The sequence below is a fragment of the Chenopodium album genome, chromosome 15 (genome assembly GCF_948465745.1).
Source record: "Chenopodium album chromosome 15, dcCheAlbu1.1, whole genome shotgun sequence".
Lineage (NCBI taxonomy): Eukaryota > Viridiplantae > Streptophyta > Magnoliopsida > Caryophyllales > Amaranthaceae > Chenopodium > Chenopodium album.
In genome coordinates this window covers 10,592,111-10,610,489 of record NC_137848.1, presented here as the reverse complement: position 1 = coordinate 10,610,489, position 18,379 = coordinate 10,592,111, and the positions used below count along the sequence as shown (strand labels likewise).

General features: G+C 33.7%; 2 protein-coding genes across 3 annotated transcripts; one reads left to right on the top strand and one right to left on the bottom strand.

Annotated features, from left to right (window-relative positions):
• Positions 1-4,025: 4,025 nt before the first annotated feature.
• LOC145581883 (stearoyl-[acyl-carrier-protein] 9-desaturase, chloroplastic-like) lies at positions 4,026-11,343 on the top strand. Its single transcript, XM_081638917.1, has 3 exons — positions 4,026-4,096; positions 10,173-10,686; positions 10,783-11,343. Exons 1-3 carry the CDS (start codon positions 4,065-4,067, stop codon positions 11,341-11,343), a joined length of 1,107 nt encoding a protein of 368 aa, XP_081495043.1. The 5' UTR covers positions 4,026-4,064.
• A 188-nt stretch (positions 11,344-11,531) lies between these two features.
• On the bottom strand, positions 11,532-17,050 carry LOC145582925 (protein IQ-DOMAIN 13-like). Of its 2 annotated transcripts, XM_081639983.1 has the most exons (8): positions 16,603-17,050; positions 16,466-16,505; positions 16,116-16,149; positions 15,158-15,259; positions 14,381-14,932; positions 13,449-13,676; positions 13,196-13,321; positions 11,532-12,503 (listed from the first exon to the last, which is right to left on the bottom strand). In XM_081639983.1, the coding sequence occupies exons 4-8, from the start codon at positions 15,230-15,232 to the stop codon at positions 11,796-11,798; spliced, it is 1,689 nt and encodes a 562-aa protein (XP_081496109.1). In that variant the 5' UTR covers positions 15,233-15,259; positions 16,116-16,149; positions 16,466-16,505; positions 16,603-17,050; the 3' UTR covers positions 11,532-11,795. The 2 variants fall into 2 exon arrangements, with proteins under 2 accessions (XP_081496109.1, XP_081496110.1); XM_081639984.1 differs by lacking the exon at positions 16,466-16,505.
• Positions 17,051-18,379: the final 1,329 nt, after the last annotated feature.

Here is an 18,379-nt window from a genome sequence, read left to right as displayed (position 1 = left end):
TATTAATTATTATTAATATTAATAATTATTATAATTATTTAAAATAATAATTATTATTGTTGAATATTAATTATTTTATTGTTATTATTAATTATTTTTGAAAATAGAGCAGAGTAGAGCAGATTTGATCTGAGCAGAGTAGAGCGGCTCTAAAGAACGGGGGCTTAGCCTGTATAACCAGTCACCAATCGATAAAGTGGGACCACTACAAGCAAATTCGACTTATAGTGGAGTATTATTTTAACATAATTCAAAGTTGGTATTATTCTAGTCAATGTTTCCTTTTCTGATCTTATTTTCTTATTATAACTTATTTATTGTGAAGTAAAATTAAGGTGAATATAACATAACTAACCCTAAGAGTTAAAGTTGTGTATTTGACGTACATGCAGCAGTAAAAATTGAACAATTAAAAACACCGAAGAAGTATGTTTTTTTTCTTAAAAAAAACTTTAAAAATTATGGAGGCCTAATATGTGTGTTTTTTTTCACAAATTGAAGTTGACCCCAGTAAAATAAATAATTAATGAGATGGTTTGGTTTGTTGCTAATGGTTGGGCTTGGGCAACATATAAAGGTGTAGCATATATAAATTCATGGTTTATCATTGGTACACTTTTAATATTTGCTTGTTTGTTCTTTTTCACAAAAAAATAAATAAAATAAAATCAAATCAAAACAAGCATCAAATAGAAAAGGCGAAAAGCAAACAAAGACGAGGCAACGCCACTCCTCTAATATCTTTCAGTTTTTTAGAGTTCCGTCGTTACACAATTCCAAATTAGTTCTCACTGGCCAGGTATATATATGTATTCTTCACTACTTACATATTATATAGAATTATATAATCTAATTAATATTCCTAATAAACTTTTAGTTTAAATTGTTCATTTGCTAGCTTTTACATATGATTAAATTCCTCAAAAAAAAAACATATGAATACTTTTTTTTTTGCTTAAAATGAAAAGGTATACAGGTTTAGTAGTCTTCTTATCTCAGGAGAAGACCTCGTGCTACTTGCTAGAATCTAAAAATATTTCTACATATTAGTATATGATAATTTGCTTTTCCGTCCCATTACGAAACTCTTAGCTTTTCAAGCTAAGTTTGGTCTAGTGGAAAATATTGTATCTTGGGGGTTCAATCCCTATTAGAGGCACTTTGAGGGTAGAGATCCCTTATCCTTCCCCCCTCATTCTTAAAGTGTCTAACCCGCAAATACCGTATCAAAAAAATCGTAAGGGTTGAGGTTCGGTCAAGATCCTTCTTACTGTAAAAAAAAATTAAAAAAAAAATAAAAAAAAAAAACCACTTAGCTTTTTCTGTTCTTTTTTACTTGACATGCTTTGACTTTTACACTATTCATTAACCTTCTTAGCTTTTGTGGTCTTCTGTAAATTATATATATGGAATAACATATTCATGTAGGAATCATATTATATTAACTTTTTTAAATTTTATTTACTTCTGGAGAATTACAAATTATTGATGGTTAAAGTTCTGCATTGACAAAAAAATGGATAAAATGAAACAACTTGGGTAAAACAAAATGAACAAATGAAGTAGTTAATATATGATAGATGTTTAATACGAGTAAATATTCAGAAAAGATAATTAAGATTGATGAATATGATAAAACATATTCTTTTTCACATATGAATTAACTTCAAATTACTATCGTATACATAAGTAGGGATGTTAATGGGGCGGGTCGGGGCGGATGTTGGCTTTCCCATCCTCATCCCCACCTAAAATTTTCATCTCCATCCCCGCGACGGGTCTAAAATTCATCTTCATCCCTGCCCTTACGGCTACAATTCCAAAACCATCCTCGCCCCACCCCTACTTGGATCTTCACCTCCACCTAATCTCCACTACACATATACAAAATCCTACATAATTAATATAGCATACAATTTTTTTATTTTTCTTGTTTTTTTTTTTAAAAAAAAAAATCAATGTCAATATTACGCACCTTTTTGTTTTAATATAAGTGTATTACAAAGTATTATATTTATTAGGATTTTTTTACTTTTACCACAAAAAAAAATCAAAAAATTGATTTTTACTACCAAAACTTCTAAAACTTTTATTTTACCACCAAATAAAAAATTAAAAATTATTTTTTACCACCTGACATCCAAAACCTAACGGAATTTTTTAAATTCTTCGATTTTACGTGTCAAACACATACTTTTTGGGGGTTTGGGGGGCATTTTAGTCCTATGGAACCAATTTGAGTTCGGAATTGACAAAAAATTATCGAAAATGCCTCGTTTGACGTGTTTAAAAATACCTCGATTTGCGCGAAATACGCAAAACAAGGTATTTTCGATCATTTTTTGTCAATTCTGACCTCAAATTGGGTCCATAGGGCCAAAATGCCCCCCTAAACCTATGAAGAACGTGTTTGGCGCACGAAATTTGAAGAATTTTTTTTTAACCGTTATATTTAACGGTTTTCTTGACGTTAGGTGGTAAAAAACAATTTTTAGAATTTTTTTTGGTGGTAAAATAAAAGTTTTAGAAGTTTTGGTGGTAAAAAACAATTTTTTGATTTTTTTTTGTGGTAAAATTCAAAATTTCCTATTTATTATTTTACATAAATTTTTTTTAATAAAATAATATAAAAATATATAATTTTGCTTTTAAAATTACATAGATGTATAACTCTTGGTCCGCATTTCGGATTGGGAAAGGGGTCAGTGAGTTCTATATCTATGTAGCCATAGAAGACTCGGGCCAACCAACGCCCAAAACTCCCATGCATTCCGGATCATTGATTAAGAACCAATCGGTGATTTCTTTTTTCCTGAATTGGGAAAGAATAAGTCTTTCTTCATTTCTCAAGAGAGCGGAGCAGTCAAAGAATGAAAATACAAATGATTGTTCGAGAATGGCTATTCTTCACAATTGTGGTATAGGGTGGAGATGGCGTGGATAAGAAGTTGGGCAGTTTGGGGGGGGGGGTACAATCTAAAATCCACCCCCGCCCCATCTCCCATAGCGGGTATGGTTTTCATCTCCATCCTCGCCCCATCATCCACCAAACCGAGACGGGCGGGGATGGAACGGGTCTCCTACTTGACTCGCCCCACTAACATCCCTATGCATAAAACTATCTATTGCAATACGTAACTACGTATAAGGTAAGCTTTATGTAAAATCTCTAATCGTTGCAAATAATGTAAACGAATGTAGTCTTAAAAACCACAAGGAATATAGGGATGAATAGTTTCGAGCACTCAATCTCTTAGAAGAAACGTTGTCGTTTTACCCTCTAGGCTAATTATCAAAAATGATATGATATTGCACACAAATCAATAGTATACTACAAAGTTTTGAATTCACATGCAAACTATTACTGTCTTTAAAAATAAACCGTTGCTCAACTATAAAAGTAACAACCTGGGACAATGCTCGGACTATTCACTAGTTTACAACATTAAGTGTTGTAGAAAAGTGCTTTTTAAGTGTCTATACATATAACAGTACAAATTAATAAGAATAGATTAGGAAAAATTGCCAAAAATAATACAACCTTTTGATTATTTTTGAATAAAACACCCTCATTTTTTAAACAAGATAAAATTGGATATTTGGTGGGTTTTGAGATGGGAGAAGGAGAGGGGATATCCTCCCTTTTCCCATCCCCACCACCAAAAACTCATCCCTTCAATCCCTTCCCTTTCCTAAACTCAAATTCCACCGAATATTCGATTTTGTCATATTTAAAGTTAACACCCCTAAAAGTTATAAGTATTATTCAAAAATATTCAATATTATTGAATGCATTGAAAATGACGTGGGTTCATGTTAAGAGTACATGACAACTTGTTTATTTTAAAGAATAGATAATATTTTATTTAGATCAACGACTTTTGATCCAGTTACTGAATTACATACTTTAATACAGTTCGTTGAACCTGATTAACATGTATTGTTATTGATTATTTGGGTAATAGATTTGGATTGTCAAAGGAAAGCAAACAACGATGGCTCTTATTGGTTATCACCCTCTCCCTCAATTGAGCACTCTCAGTGTTAAAGCTCCCAAGGTGTGCATGAACCTTACTTTCAACTATTCCTCATCTAAGTGAGTTTTCTCTCCTCCACAAAATACTTCCTCCATTATCTTTTAAATGGAACACATTAACTTTTACACATTTACATAAAAGCATGTATTCCTTTTTGGGTGCTCAAATTAAAAGCCTATATATATTTAAATGTTGTATTTTTTAATAACAGCTCATCTTGTGTGCGACTAGTTATATCGTGTGGCCGCTTGTAAAGAACAAAATAACTTTGTAATACCGACAAAGTATTCCTTGTAATATTAATCGGGTAACTCCTTAACACTGATTGAGTATCCCATTACCATTGACTAAGTAACCCTTATAACACTAATCTAGTAACCCCTGTAACACCGACTAAGTAACCCTTATAACACTAATGAAGTAACACCATGGTGGTTGGCACACGTATATAAGAATTTGTGTAAATTATTACCTTCTTCTTTATGAGTTGACAATTTGACATCCTTTTTTTTTTTTTTTTTTGTACTCTGTATTAATAATGACTTTTGACATCGATTTTCAACACTTTCTCCCTCCCCCTCTTCAGTAATTCTAGCCATTTTTTCTTTCTCTATATACTCCCTCTATCCCAGAATACACGACACAGTCAAGATTGCACACATATGTCAATGCACTAGTTTGGTTGTACTATTATATAATTAAATATTAATAAAAAAATCGTTTTTAAAATTATACTCCGTATCATGAAACTTTATATTAAAACAATATATTTTGTGATAAAATATGTTTTTATAATGTTAGTAAAAAATTATGGTCAAAATTAATACTCCCTCCGTCCCATAATATAATTCATGTTTGTGTTTTTTATTCACGGTATTTAAAAAATAAGAGGAGAAAGTGTATGAATTACATAAATAAAATTAAAAAGTACAATTATATACAAAAGTTAGAGAGAGAAAATAGATAAAAATACAAGGCATGTGCAAAATTTAAGGATAATGTAGAAAATAGAATAAATAAAAGTTAAAAAAAAAAGTGAGGGTTATAATGGTCTTCACATATAATCCAAAAATAGAAACATGAACAATATTTGGTGCTCTAAAATAGGAAAACACTAAATATATTATGGGACGGAAGGAGTACATAAATAGTGAAAAAGTCTAACGTCTCATGTATTCTGGGACAAAGGGAGTATCTCTCTTGCCCCACATGCACATATGTACACTCAATCATTAGTTATTAATTTATGTGAAAAAATCCAAATAGGCTTTTAATTAAAGGGCGGAGAAAGTATTACAGACTAATTTTTTATGGTACACAAATCCTGCTAAGTTGCCCTCTGCCCCTCTTATCTTAGGAACCACTGTACCAAATGCCAAGCTTTACTAGTTTTCCCTTTCACCACTCAACCTCCTAATTAAATTCGAACCCTTATCTCATGGGTGGAACACAGAAAGGCATATCGTGAGCTGATTCACATCAAATGCGATAATCTAACCAAAGCGGAAAATGAATTTTAATGTAGATGAAGCTGGTAAACCATGACAGCGATAAATATGACAAAAAGGTGACAGATTCAAATATCAAACCCTCTTTCTTTTAGGTGGAAATGTGGAATATTGTATGTCTGTATATATAATCCTAAGTATGGGGAAACCCATGTTGGACACACATTTCAAGCCTAACATGTTCTTAAGTGAGGAGGTGTGATAGAGTATATAAACCACAACAAGTGAGGAGGCACAATAATAGATTTTGGTTGAGAAGGTTTTTTAACAGTAAAACCCAAAAGGATTTTCTGTGCATCTATCATGGGCAATAACTAACCTCCGATTGTGAACGTAAAATTACATTTAGTTGGTGTTCAAAAATCAGTCCGGATCGAAGAAATGGGCTAGACCTGACCGGACCGGACATCGGTCTGGTCTTTGGTCCGGTTTGGTCTTGTAAGGAATTTAACTCGCGCCCTACATGTGGGTCACGTTTTTAAATATGGCGGTGCTCCAAGGAAAATAAGTTAGAGAAAAAGAGTCACCAACAAGTTTTAGGAACTTGTAAACCGCTACGGGTATGACGAAGATTACACGCCATTCACAATTACAAAGATTGTTAACTCCACAGTGGTCCGTAACCATGACTGGATGTTCGGGGATAATGGTACGATAGAAGCCAAACTTGCCCTAAATAAGCCTCTACTTAATTCTTTTGATATTTATGCGCGCTTTTTGATCAACATACATACATCATATTAACCTTAAAATTGTTTAACTACGTTGGTTGATTATTAATGCACAATCAGATCTAGTATTAGTGATCACTTGAATTAAAATCATATTATCCTAAATCAAATTAATAATTATCTTCTTAGGTGTAATTTCAAGTACAAGCTCTCTTTAAACCTACAAAAAAAGGGCATGATCAAGCAATAACAATAAATCAGAATAATCAAGTAATTAAATTTTGCTTTGATGCCTTAACTACTTTCTTGCTATTAAACCAATACACACGTTAGTAAAACATGTTAGTAAACTCATACACACGCTAGTAAACTTCAATAAAGTTAAATCAATAAAGTGAATAAATCAAATATGAATTGAAATATAGATTTGATATAACACCCCCGATTTACTAACTAATAATGAACAATAAATAAAGGAAAAATGGACAACCTTTAAATATAATTGCGGAAGCATACACCTAAATCGGAGGTATTACCGCCACACTCGACAATCTGTCAAGTGTTAAGGCTTACAAAATCCCAATAATTACAACTCAATAAACTAGGTGAGCTATTAGTACAACTTTACAAACTCGTGATAGCATATTAATCGAAACACTTAAGCTCCTTTAGGTACGATCAGTTTTGATCAACCTGCTAAAATAATCTTGTCTGCTCACCATTAAGGATAAATTCCAAAATAGATCGTCGTAGGGCCATCATAAGAAAAAGACATGGCCGCAAACACAAGTAGCACAACAAACACACACACACGTCAGCAAAAGGTTGAGCAATCATCAAATATCATAATACAAAGAAAAATAGAATAATTAATATTACTAGTTCATCAATTAATCAATGTAGTTAAAGACTACATTACACATTGTACTTTAAAAATAACCTTTATCAAACCCAACCTCGAATAATAATACAATCCTTCACTCAATTAACTCATAACCAATAAGTGTGTCATGCTCTTTGTTTTATAGCTAGCCTTAGACATGAGTAATTCCAATAAATAAACCAACAAGTAAAAAAACTTGAATACTCTCAATAACCTGAAAGCACCTTCAACCAGACCACATACGGGCCGAATCCCACTGTAGGGGACCATAGAAAAATATAAATAAAGATTGTACCTCATTCTTAACTCATGATCATTATCTCATTACCAACATGCCAAGAATTAAGGCAATTAACATCGAGCCTCAAACCAAGAACAATATAATAATGTTCACCCTTTTGATCTCATACTTTAATCAAATAATCATTCACAAATTAATATATAGTATCTCAACAATGGCACAGGTACCCAAATAATATAACAATTCGAACTCAATTCAATCATGGTATATCTCAATTCTTATAGGGCAATAAAACTAATACTCAAATACAATTAACTCACAACCCAAAAACAATACTCTGCATTAACAACCTTATAACCTCGATAAAACAATACTCCCTATAGAAAGAACATTAAAAACCCTAGAAATTATAATACAATCAATCATATAATAATACAACACACTAATTACATATATAAATCTTGATCATATAAATAAGAAATCATAAATTTATTATACACAAAAATACGGAGAATAATCAATACACACAATTTATCTGCAAATTAAAGAATTAAGATGTGATCACATATAATAATACGAATAGACAAACAAAGTGTGATTACATATAATAAATAGCATAGCCAAATTATTATCAAACAACTCCAAAATATTGAGATAGTGTGATTACCTTACGAAAAGCCAAAACATGGTGTATTGATGGACGAAACAATCAAAAATACGAACAGATATACATATCATCAGAGTCATGAGAATGAATAATTGATACTTGGAGTTTTAATTATGAGCATGAATTCATGATGAGGTGGAAAGGAAAGATCAAGTGCAGCTTGCTTGATTCACGCATAAACCCAAACAATCAATAAAATTATAAGAAGAGTAAAAGGTATATTCGGCTCACGCTTGCACTCGATACTCCGTAAAGAATTTGATAAAAATTGCATATTTTAGGGTTTAAGTATACCTCTAAATATTAGAGTTCTACTTAAAATAAAATAGGGTTACAAAAATTATATCATTTATAAAGTTATACTTTAAAGATTACCAAAACTTTTATTTTATTTTTTTTTTAAAAAAAATACGGGTATTACAATCTACCATCCTTAAAACAAGTTTCGTCCCGAATCTTAGAATGGAAAAATTTAGGGTACTAAAATCTACCCTCCTTAAAACAAGTTTCGTCCCCAAAACTTAAAGTTAGAAAAATTTAGGGTATTACATTTGGGACCAAACCCTTAAAACTATCAACCTTTCATGTCGAAGTCGAAGGCAAGGTCGAGTATGGCTTGGAGTATTCGAATCTCGCGAAGGAGGTATTGTGACTAATTTAGGAGAATATCAAGGATGTGTTTAGGCTAAGGTATAGATATTTGAATTGATAAAGATGATGATTGGAGCTAGATGGTTGTAGCTAATTGTGGCTTATGATTGATGGTTCTAGCTAATTTGAAAACGGGTAAAATGACCTCTATTTTAGAGTCAAAACGATCAGAAAAGATCAGAATTTGGAATAAAATAGAACTCTTTCTGACACGTCGTGTTGGCTTCTGCCGCGCTGCGACATTACTGACATGGTGCGCCAGTTCCGGTGTTACGCAATGGTTTTAAAAGATATTCAAGTTGTGGAGTTTGATTTTTAATGGAATTATAATTGTGAAATATATCCGAAAATATTTGAATTTGAATGGGATAAGGACTATCATATGAGAAGTTTTATTCAATCTCCAACCCTTTGATATTTAGGGCATGTTCACTTCAGCTTATTTTCAGTTAAGTTAAGTGCAGTTCAGCTCCAATCACTTCAGTTCAGTTCAACTCTTAATTTCTTTCTCTCATAAAATATTCATTTCAGCTCAGCTCAGTTCAGTTCAGCAAATGTGAACATACCCTTATCTTTTCGGAAAAGATAGATTAGAGCCTTCTAGAAGCTTCTAGAAGTTCCTAACTGATTTAGGATTAGGACTAAAATATTTGGACCCTCGTATAATCATTGGATCGTAGGTGAGGTGGACCTAGGCTCGGTTTAATTTGGGCTTGGTTTAGTATTTTGACCATAACTTATTCATTTTAAGTCGGATTTGGGCTTATAATATATCGTTGGAAATTAAAAGTTGTTTTCAACCCTATTTAACTAAACAATGTTGGACTGAGATTATGGACCAAAATAATCTGATTTGGGCATTTTTATAAATTGGGCACGAAATGTATAATTTTGAGTTTAAGAACACGAAATCAATGATTTTAGATTAAAACATTATTTTGGGAAAGGTTAGGAACATGGTTAAGACTAAAGAAAACTTCACGAGACTCTTCAACTTTTTACCGAACTCGTTAAGCAAAGATGTGAAAGGTACTCATCACTGGGTTTGGTTTTTGGGGAGACACAATAAGATGTCTACAGGTTTATCCAAGACCCTTTAAAAACCGGTCATGGACTGGACTGATTTTTTACTTAAAATTATGGATAAAATCTTAAATAATGATTAAGATTTTCCTTGATATGCTTAGAAAAATTTAATTGTATGAGCTTTTTTGTACTATTCATACACAAAAAGACGTTATAATAATGTTTTTCCTTTTTTATTTTTATTTTTTTTTTTGAGATTTCCATAAAAATATTTAAAAATTAGATTTTTAAAAAAAAAAAATCGGTCCAAAGAGGTTTGGTCTGGGTTTTGGACCGATTTTTTCAGTCCGATCCGGTTTCGATTCCAGCTTAATTGGTTCGGTTTTCGGTCCTTGAAATTCTAATTTTCGGTCCGGTCTTGGACCAATGAACAACCCTACGAGTCATATATATGTTGTGTGTTATATTGTTACATCTTTATGTTATAGAGGAGCTGAAAGTCTGAAGAAACCTTGCAGCCCTAGACACGAAATGGGTAGTAACCAAGTACTTGTAACAAAATCCATGGCACCCGAAAATATTGAGATTTTCCAATCCATGGAAAGCTGGGCAGAAGATAACATTTTGGTGTATCTGAAGCCAGTAGATAAATGCTGGCAGCCCCAAGATTTTCTTCCTGAACCGACTTCAGACGCCTTTTACGATCAAATCAAAGAGCTGCAGGAGAGAGCGAAGGAGGTTCCAGATGATTACTTCGTTGTTTTGGTAGGACATATGATTACTGAAGAAGCACTTCCTACTTACCAAACTATGCTTAATACTTTGGATGGAGTAAGAGATGAAACCGGGGCTAGTCCGACTTCATGGGCTACTTGGACTAGAGCTTGGACTGCTGAAGAAAACAGACATGGTGATCTTCTTAACAGGTATCTCTATCTCTCTGGCTGCGTTGATATGAGAGCTATCGAGAAAACAATTCAGTACTTGATTGGCTCGGGAATGGTAAGAGAGTTCGATCATCTCCATCCTTTCTTATAGCTTAGCTTGTTAAACATTAATATTTGATTGACTTCATGTGTTCTGTACATTTTATTGCAGGACCCAAGAACTGAAAACAATCCATATTTGGGTTTCATATACACATCGTTCCAAGAACGGGCTACATTCATTTCACACGGCAATGCAGCAAGGCTTGCCAAACAGCATGGTGATTTCAAGCTAGCACAAATTTGTGGCCTTATTGCTGCTGATGAAAAACGCCACGAAAATGCTTACAGAAAAATAGTGCAGAAACTGTTTGAAATAGACCCTGATACAACCATCCTCGCTTTTGCTGATATGATGAGGAAGAAGATCTCTATGCCGGCCCATCTCATGTATGATGGCCGCGATTACAATTTGTTTGATCATTTTGCTGCTGTTGCTGCTCGGCTTGGAGTTTACTCTGCCAGAGATTATGCTGCTGTTATGGAGCATTTAGTGAACTATTGGGAAGTTGAGAAGCTCACCGGCCTTTCGCCTGAAGGGCGAAAAGCTCAGGAATTTGTATGTGGTTTACCCAAAAGATTTAGAATCATTGCAGAGAGGTCTCAAGGAAGAGCAAAACAAGCGCCCTTCATGCCTTTTAGTTGGGTCTATGATAGAGAAGTCAGGCTTTGAGTTCTTAAATCTTTTATTGCTGAACTTATTCGTATGAACTTGATGTATAATGATCTTGATACTAAGTAGATTAAAAAAAACAAGCCAAAAAGCATTAAATCTGCGCGAACTTGCTTCTTTATCGACTGACTAAAACTCTGATACATAACTAGAGCAATTTAAGCAGAAGATACTTAAAAATTAGTACATCTCAAACAATAGTTCTGTAATTAAAATGTGCAACTCGCTGTTCAAGAATCCGGCCCTTTTACAATGAAAAGTAATTACTAGCAATCACATCCTACATCGTCGTCTTTATTAGTATACATCAGCAATTGTAAACTCAGTTAAAATATAAACACACACAACACAAGTACATAGGGGGGAAAGGAAACATAAAACCCAATAGCGAGAGTGAGAAGAAATTTAAATAAAAAGAGCGAGGAATAAGGGGGAAAAAATGTAACAAATAATCATGCAAATCGGTTAAATGGCTTTCTTCCTACAGCTGCAGGCATAGAAACTGTAGAATCAACACTCAAGTTTCCTACAGATTGCACTGACTGGTTCTTCCCTAGCACGCTTGGTGAACTCGGTTCCTTGCCTTTGTTCCACTTGAAAGATCCACCGCCTTGAGTAAAAGGAAATGACATCCGCCTTTTAGGCTCATCGGTGGTGATACTGCTTGGGCTATCTGGGACAGGACTACCTTTTAATTTTGCATTAGCAGAAGCCGTTGGGGCCATGTAACGTGGAACAGAGAAAGGCGGACAGCTCATGAGGCTGTCATCATCTTTAAACGCACGGCCGTTGAAAGGTGATGTTGCTGCACTCCCTCTAGAAAATTTCTGCTGGAATCTACTGGGAGGGGTTTTTGCCTGTCGTGATCTTGGGGCTACAGATGACCTGGTGGATCTTGGAGTTGAAGCATCCATATTATCGAACCCAAGACCACTATGTTGTCCAAGGTTGCTCGACTTGGGAACGGGGCTAGCCTTGAAGTCTCTAGGTGATCTAGAAGGAGTTGCGAAAAAGTTCTTAATTGCAGGGCTTCGTGAAGGATTTGTTGGTGTCAATGGCGGTACTTGGCGTTGTTCCAACCAGTTCCACCAGTAGGGATACCCTCCTGATCGGAAATCAGCTAAAGCTCCATTTCCCGTTCTTGGAGTTGATTTCAACAGCTAACAGAGATACGAAAAAAAGAATAGTCAAGATTATGGAAGAACCATATGCTTTACTAATGTTAGACTGCGGCTATTGCACAAGGTCTCTGAACATTGTTCTTATACCAGCAAACAAAAGTGGTGAATTGAAAATGATGAACTTTTTTCCCTCATCATTCTAGAATTAAAATTATATTAAGTAAATGTAATCTGATGACCTAATGAAACATATTCATAGTTTTTTAACAGAAATGGTACATCTAATACCTACTTTTGGATGGACTAACCTACCTAACTATATGTAAATGTAAAGATAACCCATCACCCTTTGCTTCTCATTTCAGGAAAATCATAATATGCATAGTTATTATTTTGACAAGACGAATAAGACGCTGGAACTGCATAAAGTACAGTTAAATTAAGGGGCCCTCAGAGATTAAAAAGTGCAGTCATTATAAACAAAATAGAAATCCCTGTCCCAAAATAATCATCTTGCTATCTAATTCAGTAGGTCTCCATTCATCTGCCTTTTCCTGCTCACTTTTCGGCATTGCTTTCTATGAAGGCTTGCTCTTAAAAAGGGTGTTACTAGCTAGAGAGATTAATATAGGACACTATGATTTTTATGCATAGCCTCTTGGAGTTTTGGCACATGCTGAGAATAGGCCAGGATAACACATTTTATGATATAAGCGGAAGAGAGATAGTACCTGATGGGAGTATGCATACGCCATTGCTCTTTCTCTCTTAACAATTGCATCATACTTCCTCTTCATTCTTGCTTCTAGTTCTTCTTTAGTCAGTGTGCTGTCATCCCATTGATCCTGGTTCTCAGACTGACAAAAAAAAAAAAAAAAAAAAAAAAAAAAAAAGTCATATATAAAGAAATTTAGTCTTGAGGTCACGGTTTGGCATATCAACAAGTTCAAAGAAATACTTCATAGATACAAAGATTAAACTTACCATCCATTTGCCAAAGCTGCTTTCGTAGTCTTGATCATTTTTATTCATCTGGCGTTGTAACACCTGATTCTCTAACATCTGGATCCTACGTGACTGTATCTGATTTTGCACACGGACCAACATCTGCATGCATTTCAACGCATTTGATGTTTGCCTCTTCACATTATGCCCTTTCATTACTCCTTGCAGCCTCACCAGACCTCTTATAGCCCTAAAGCTTCTCCTAGCCTGGAACACAACAGAGATATTCGGTCAATGTGACACAGAAAATCAGACTTGAGATTATAATTTCACCAAGAACATGCTTCAGGATATACAGAACAATTACTCCATTACTAAGAACAGATCTTACAGTATTTCCAGTTACTACATAGGCAAGATTAATTGCTTTCAGTTGAAAATTAAATCCAAGAGTTTCCATTTGCTTACATATTGACAAATTGGAAAACATGATAAGCTAAACCTATAATTGTATAAGTCTCCTCTGTCTTCCTGCTAATGGTAAGTCATTTTACAACAGTTGCTTTAGGCTCTTTCAGCACCAGGCTCTTCGTGTTTGGGATCTGTTTTTAAATGTTTCCAGGTAGAAAATGCTACCTAATTGAGAAATTTGAAAAGCCTGACACAGGTTACACCTAAAAAGATTATCTAGAGAACCAAAGTCTCAAAATAAACAGTCTACTCACTCGAGCAAAACTTAAGAAGCTAATAGGCAATTAGCAAAGTTTGAAGAGATTGCATGTTTAAACAGGAAACATCAGCCTTTATGCCTCATCAATGCAATAAACAGACCAATAATCATGTCGTCAAATGACCTGATCTATGACACAGTTTGCATGAACTACTTGTAGATAAGTGTATACCATTATATTTAGAATAAGTAAACTGAAACCAAACAACTTCAGAATAGTTCAGAACTTCAGACAACTTACAATATAGCCTCTATAAGCTGCTTGAATCTTAGTAGCACAAGCATGTTGTTCCCTTAACGTCAGCTCTGGCCTCCGCTGGTGAACAAACCTTGAGGAGGGAATCCTAGCAGGAGTCACAGCATTTACAGAGGTTGTAGCTTGTGGAGAATCTACCCTTGGAGCTGGAGGGGAGGTCTCTCTTGGGGGAGTTGGCTGTGTGGCATCACTTGAAAGTGGACTCCGTTGAACAGCTTCCCTTGGAGGGGAGGCAGCCCTTGGTGGAGTAGGTTCTCTTGGAGGAGTAGCAGTTCTAATTGGTGGGATATAAGTTCTAACAGGTGGAATAGCAGTTCTCACGGGTGGAGGAGTTACACGAGGAGGTTCTGCCTTTGGTGGCTCAGGTGGAGTTGGAGGCTCATAATTTGTAACTTGGTGCTCCCTTTCAATCTCCCCAAGTATTTTCTCAATGCTGCTTGGCTCTCTGACAAAAGGCAAGAACGAATGGCCGTCTCCATGCTTTAGCTTCCCACCCCCTTTCTTTTTCTTCTCTTTCGAGGTTTTCTTCTCTGTTCCCTATCGGTTTCACATAACCAAATAACAAGTATCAAGTCAGATAAGTTTAATGTAATTATTACACACATAATTTGAACTCCATGCTGATCTCTTAATTACAGCTGATATGAGTAAATACGACATCCCTTTTTTCTGAAGTAAAATACAGAGGTTGTCTGATTCAAAAGTTTTGAATCTGAAAAAATAAAAACAACGAATAACAAAATCTGAAAGAAGTTCACTTACATCAGCTACTTTCTCCTTAGAGCTATGTGCAAAGACCCTCTTAATTGCTGAAAACCAGCTTCCTTTCTTCCCCATTTTGCTAACATTACTATATTTTACTTGCTGCGGAACAGAAGGAAATGAATGTCAGTCAGATATCAGAACCATTAATGTATGATATATAGACATAAAATCACATAGATCTTCTAATCTTTACTCCAAAGTTTCAAGATGCAAAGATCAGTAGACATTAATATAACAGTTAAAAGCCCTTATTTACCTAAATAAAGAATCATACATCTACATTACTCAGACTCTTTACATTTACTTAATCATAAACTTACACTTAAATCATACACCTATATTACTGAAACCCGATTTTGAAACAGCGATCATAAACTTCAAAATAGGCCAAAATCATAGAATACTTGATAGAAAATATGAACCACAGCCCTCTTGGATCCACCCCCTATCTCTTACTGGTCCACTCAATACTCCAAAACAACTTAATCACTTAGAAATTATGTATTTGGCAATCAATTTCACAATCAATTCGTCAGAATCGTCTATAATCTCCACCACTTTTCAGAACTACCTCCAATGTTCTACAAGCTCAGATTCCAGTAATAACAAATTATAACTAACGGATGCCAAACAAGATAGTTTGAGCAATCTTACAAGAATCTCAGTCAAATATGAAATTGAATTACAACTTTACAAGTAATAAGAAAGAACAGCCGCCAAAAAAGGAATAGAAAAATAAAAACAAAAATTCTATCTGAAATTAAGTGCCTAAGAAAAAACAAAATTATATTGTTTCTATCACTTAATTATTCCCTTGCCAAACAAAAAATTCAAACACCCAGATACAAAATCCCAAAACCCAATTAATATATTATAATTTCTACAGTATATACAAAATTAAAATATTAAATACAGGTATTATATAACTCTGACAGAAAATTCTGAAATTACATACCAATATATATTTGCTGAGCTCTGGATATGCACATCTGAAACAGAGAAAATGGCAGAAATTAAATCAATACATAACAAAAAAAAAAAAAAAAAAAAAATTGTGTATGGAGAAAAATATAAATTAATTAAACTTTCAGGCACTAAGAAAAAAAAAGCTGCAAATTTTCACCATTACTGATCCCCATGAAATTTCTCAACTTTACCAAAATGGGTAGTACAGAACTGAAAAATATTCAGCTTTTAAGTGAAATTAATCATAATTAATTAAAATTAATCAAACCCCACTAAATTTTTAGGCTTAAATAAGGATTATAATGAAACCCCATCACTGATCCCCAGTAAAGCTCTCACCTTTACCAGTTGGGTTGTACATAAATGGCATTAAAATCACCTAAAAACAAACAAAAGATCAGCTTTTTAAGTATAAACTAATCAAAATTAAACAAAACCCACAAAAACTAAAGCTTTAATTAAGATTATTTTGATACCTTAACTTAAATTTCTTCAAAAATTCAGAAAAAATATGAAATTAGAAAGGAGGGTAACAAGAGAAAAGGGGTAGATGAGCTGTTTTTTGTCTCTCTTTTTCTTTCTTAGCCCACCTCAACTTTCCTGTACAGTTTATGCTTTTTTCTCATGAGAAAAAACTTTCAGAATTTTTGTTTTAACTTTTTTTTTTTGTGCTTGTATTATTTTGCAACTTTCTCTCTCTAGAAACTTTGAATTGAATCCCCACTTCTTTGAAGAAGTGGAAAATAATTAATTTTTTTAGTTTGGGTTTTCCCAACTTTGTTTACTCTTTAGTTTAGGATTTATAATTTTAACTTTTGGGGGTTGAAAGATGATTTTGAGGATGGGAAGGTTGGCAACTGAGTCACTCAATGTGCGCAACTTCAACAAACTTTACTTGAATGCGAAGACTATTTGAGACAACAAAACTCTTGTTTATTGAATGGGTTAGGTTTCATTATTTTTTATCATTATTATGTTACTCACCATTCGGTGTGTCAATTCACCTTCTTAGCTAACAAATAACGGGGGGCACTATTGGATAATCCAAAATATCTATAAGATGATGGCATCGTCAACACTTTGTTAGTGTTTTAAGGTTGGTTAGGCACGATACACCACTCTCACAAGTCATAGGTCGTGTCGTGTTATAAATTTATATGGGTGGTCTAGACATGATTAACTTATTTGGTTTTTTTTTTTTAAATGTTCATTTGAGTTGGATTGTACTTTTCTCATAAGATCGTGAAAGCGTCTGATATATAATTACATAAACAACAATGTTGTGTTCTGTATCATTCTATGACATGTGCTTTATTTTATGTTGGTTATGTTATACTTCGTATGTTACAAGTTTATATGGATGGTCTAGGCATGAAAAACTTATTTGGTTATGTTATGACATGTGCTTTATTTTTCACTCTTGATTATTAATGTACATGGAAATTTGAAATAATTCATGTGGTTATGACTTGTAATTGATTAAATAATCATTAAGTGTTTTAGAGAGATTTTGAAAAAGATCAAAATTCAAAAGTGTATGAAAAAGTTTAATTAAAGTAATAAGTAGCTAATTTTACAAAAAATATACATAGTAGAATTAATTAGAGTACAATGTTTCCGTGAATTTTCAAAAAAAAAAGAGGTTTGTATTTTCCATTCGATGTTGATTTAATAAACATTTCTTCGATCACATTCAAAAGTTTACACAACTCTCACCCAAAAATACATGTGAAGGTTTCTCACTATTCACTTGTCGAACCCTTTTTTCTCCCCCTTTCCTCGATTCACATGTGCAGTTGACAACACTCAATATATTGATATTGAGCATATGTGCTTGCATGATGTTCAGTGTGCACCAAACCTCTCTAACACTTAGCTTGCTAGCACTAAAAAAAAAAAAAAAAAAAAACACATACACACAAGTGCATAGTTATAAAAGAACATGACATTAATAACATTATAGTAAAAGAACATGGACACGTTATTTTATTTTAAATTAAATAATATATCACAAAATATTATGTCATAAAAGCCAAATTTATACATGTAATTGTGTTCAGTAGGTGCATAATGAACATGGTGCAAATGCATATGTTCCTTTATTATTTAATTTGTAGTTGGCGCCCACACTACCCATTCGAGCTTCAAGGCTATGTGTCGCAATGATGGTTAATGTCTACATATGATGTGCTTGTGCTTTTCTTAAATGGCTTAACTTCAGTGATAGACTTAATTAATTTTAGTTGACTTATT

Coding starts and splice junctions, on each gene's coding strand:
- LOC145581883 (XM_081638917.1), top strand. CDS start 4,065: ATGAACCTTACTTTCAACTATTCCTCATCTAA. Junction 4,097..10,172: donor TTCAACTATTCCTCATCTAA/GTGAGTTTTCTC, acceptor TTTATGTTATAG/AGGAGCTGAAAGTCTGAAGA. Junction 10,687..10,782: donor ACTTGATTGGCTCGGGAATG/GTAAGAGAGTTC, acceptor ATTTTATTGCAG/GACCCAAGAACTGAAAACAA.
- LOC145582925 (XM_081639983.1), bottom strand. CDS start 15,232: ATGGGGAAGAAAGGAAGCTGGTTTTCAGCAATTAAGAGGGTCTTTGCA. Junction 14,933..15,157: donor CTAAGGAGAAAGTAGCTGAT/GTAAGTGAACTT, acceptor TGAAACCGATAG/GGAACAGAGAAGAAAACCTC. Junction 13,322..13,448: donor GCAGCTTTGGCAAATGGATG/GTAAGTTTAATC, acceptor TTTTTTTGTCAG/TCTGAGAACCAGGATCAATG.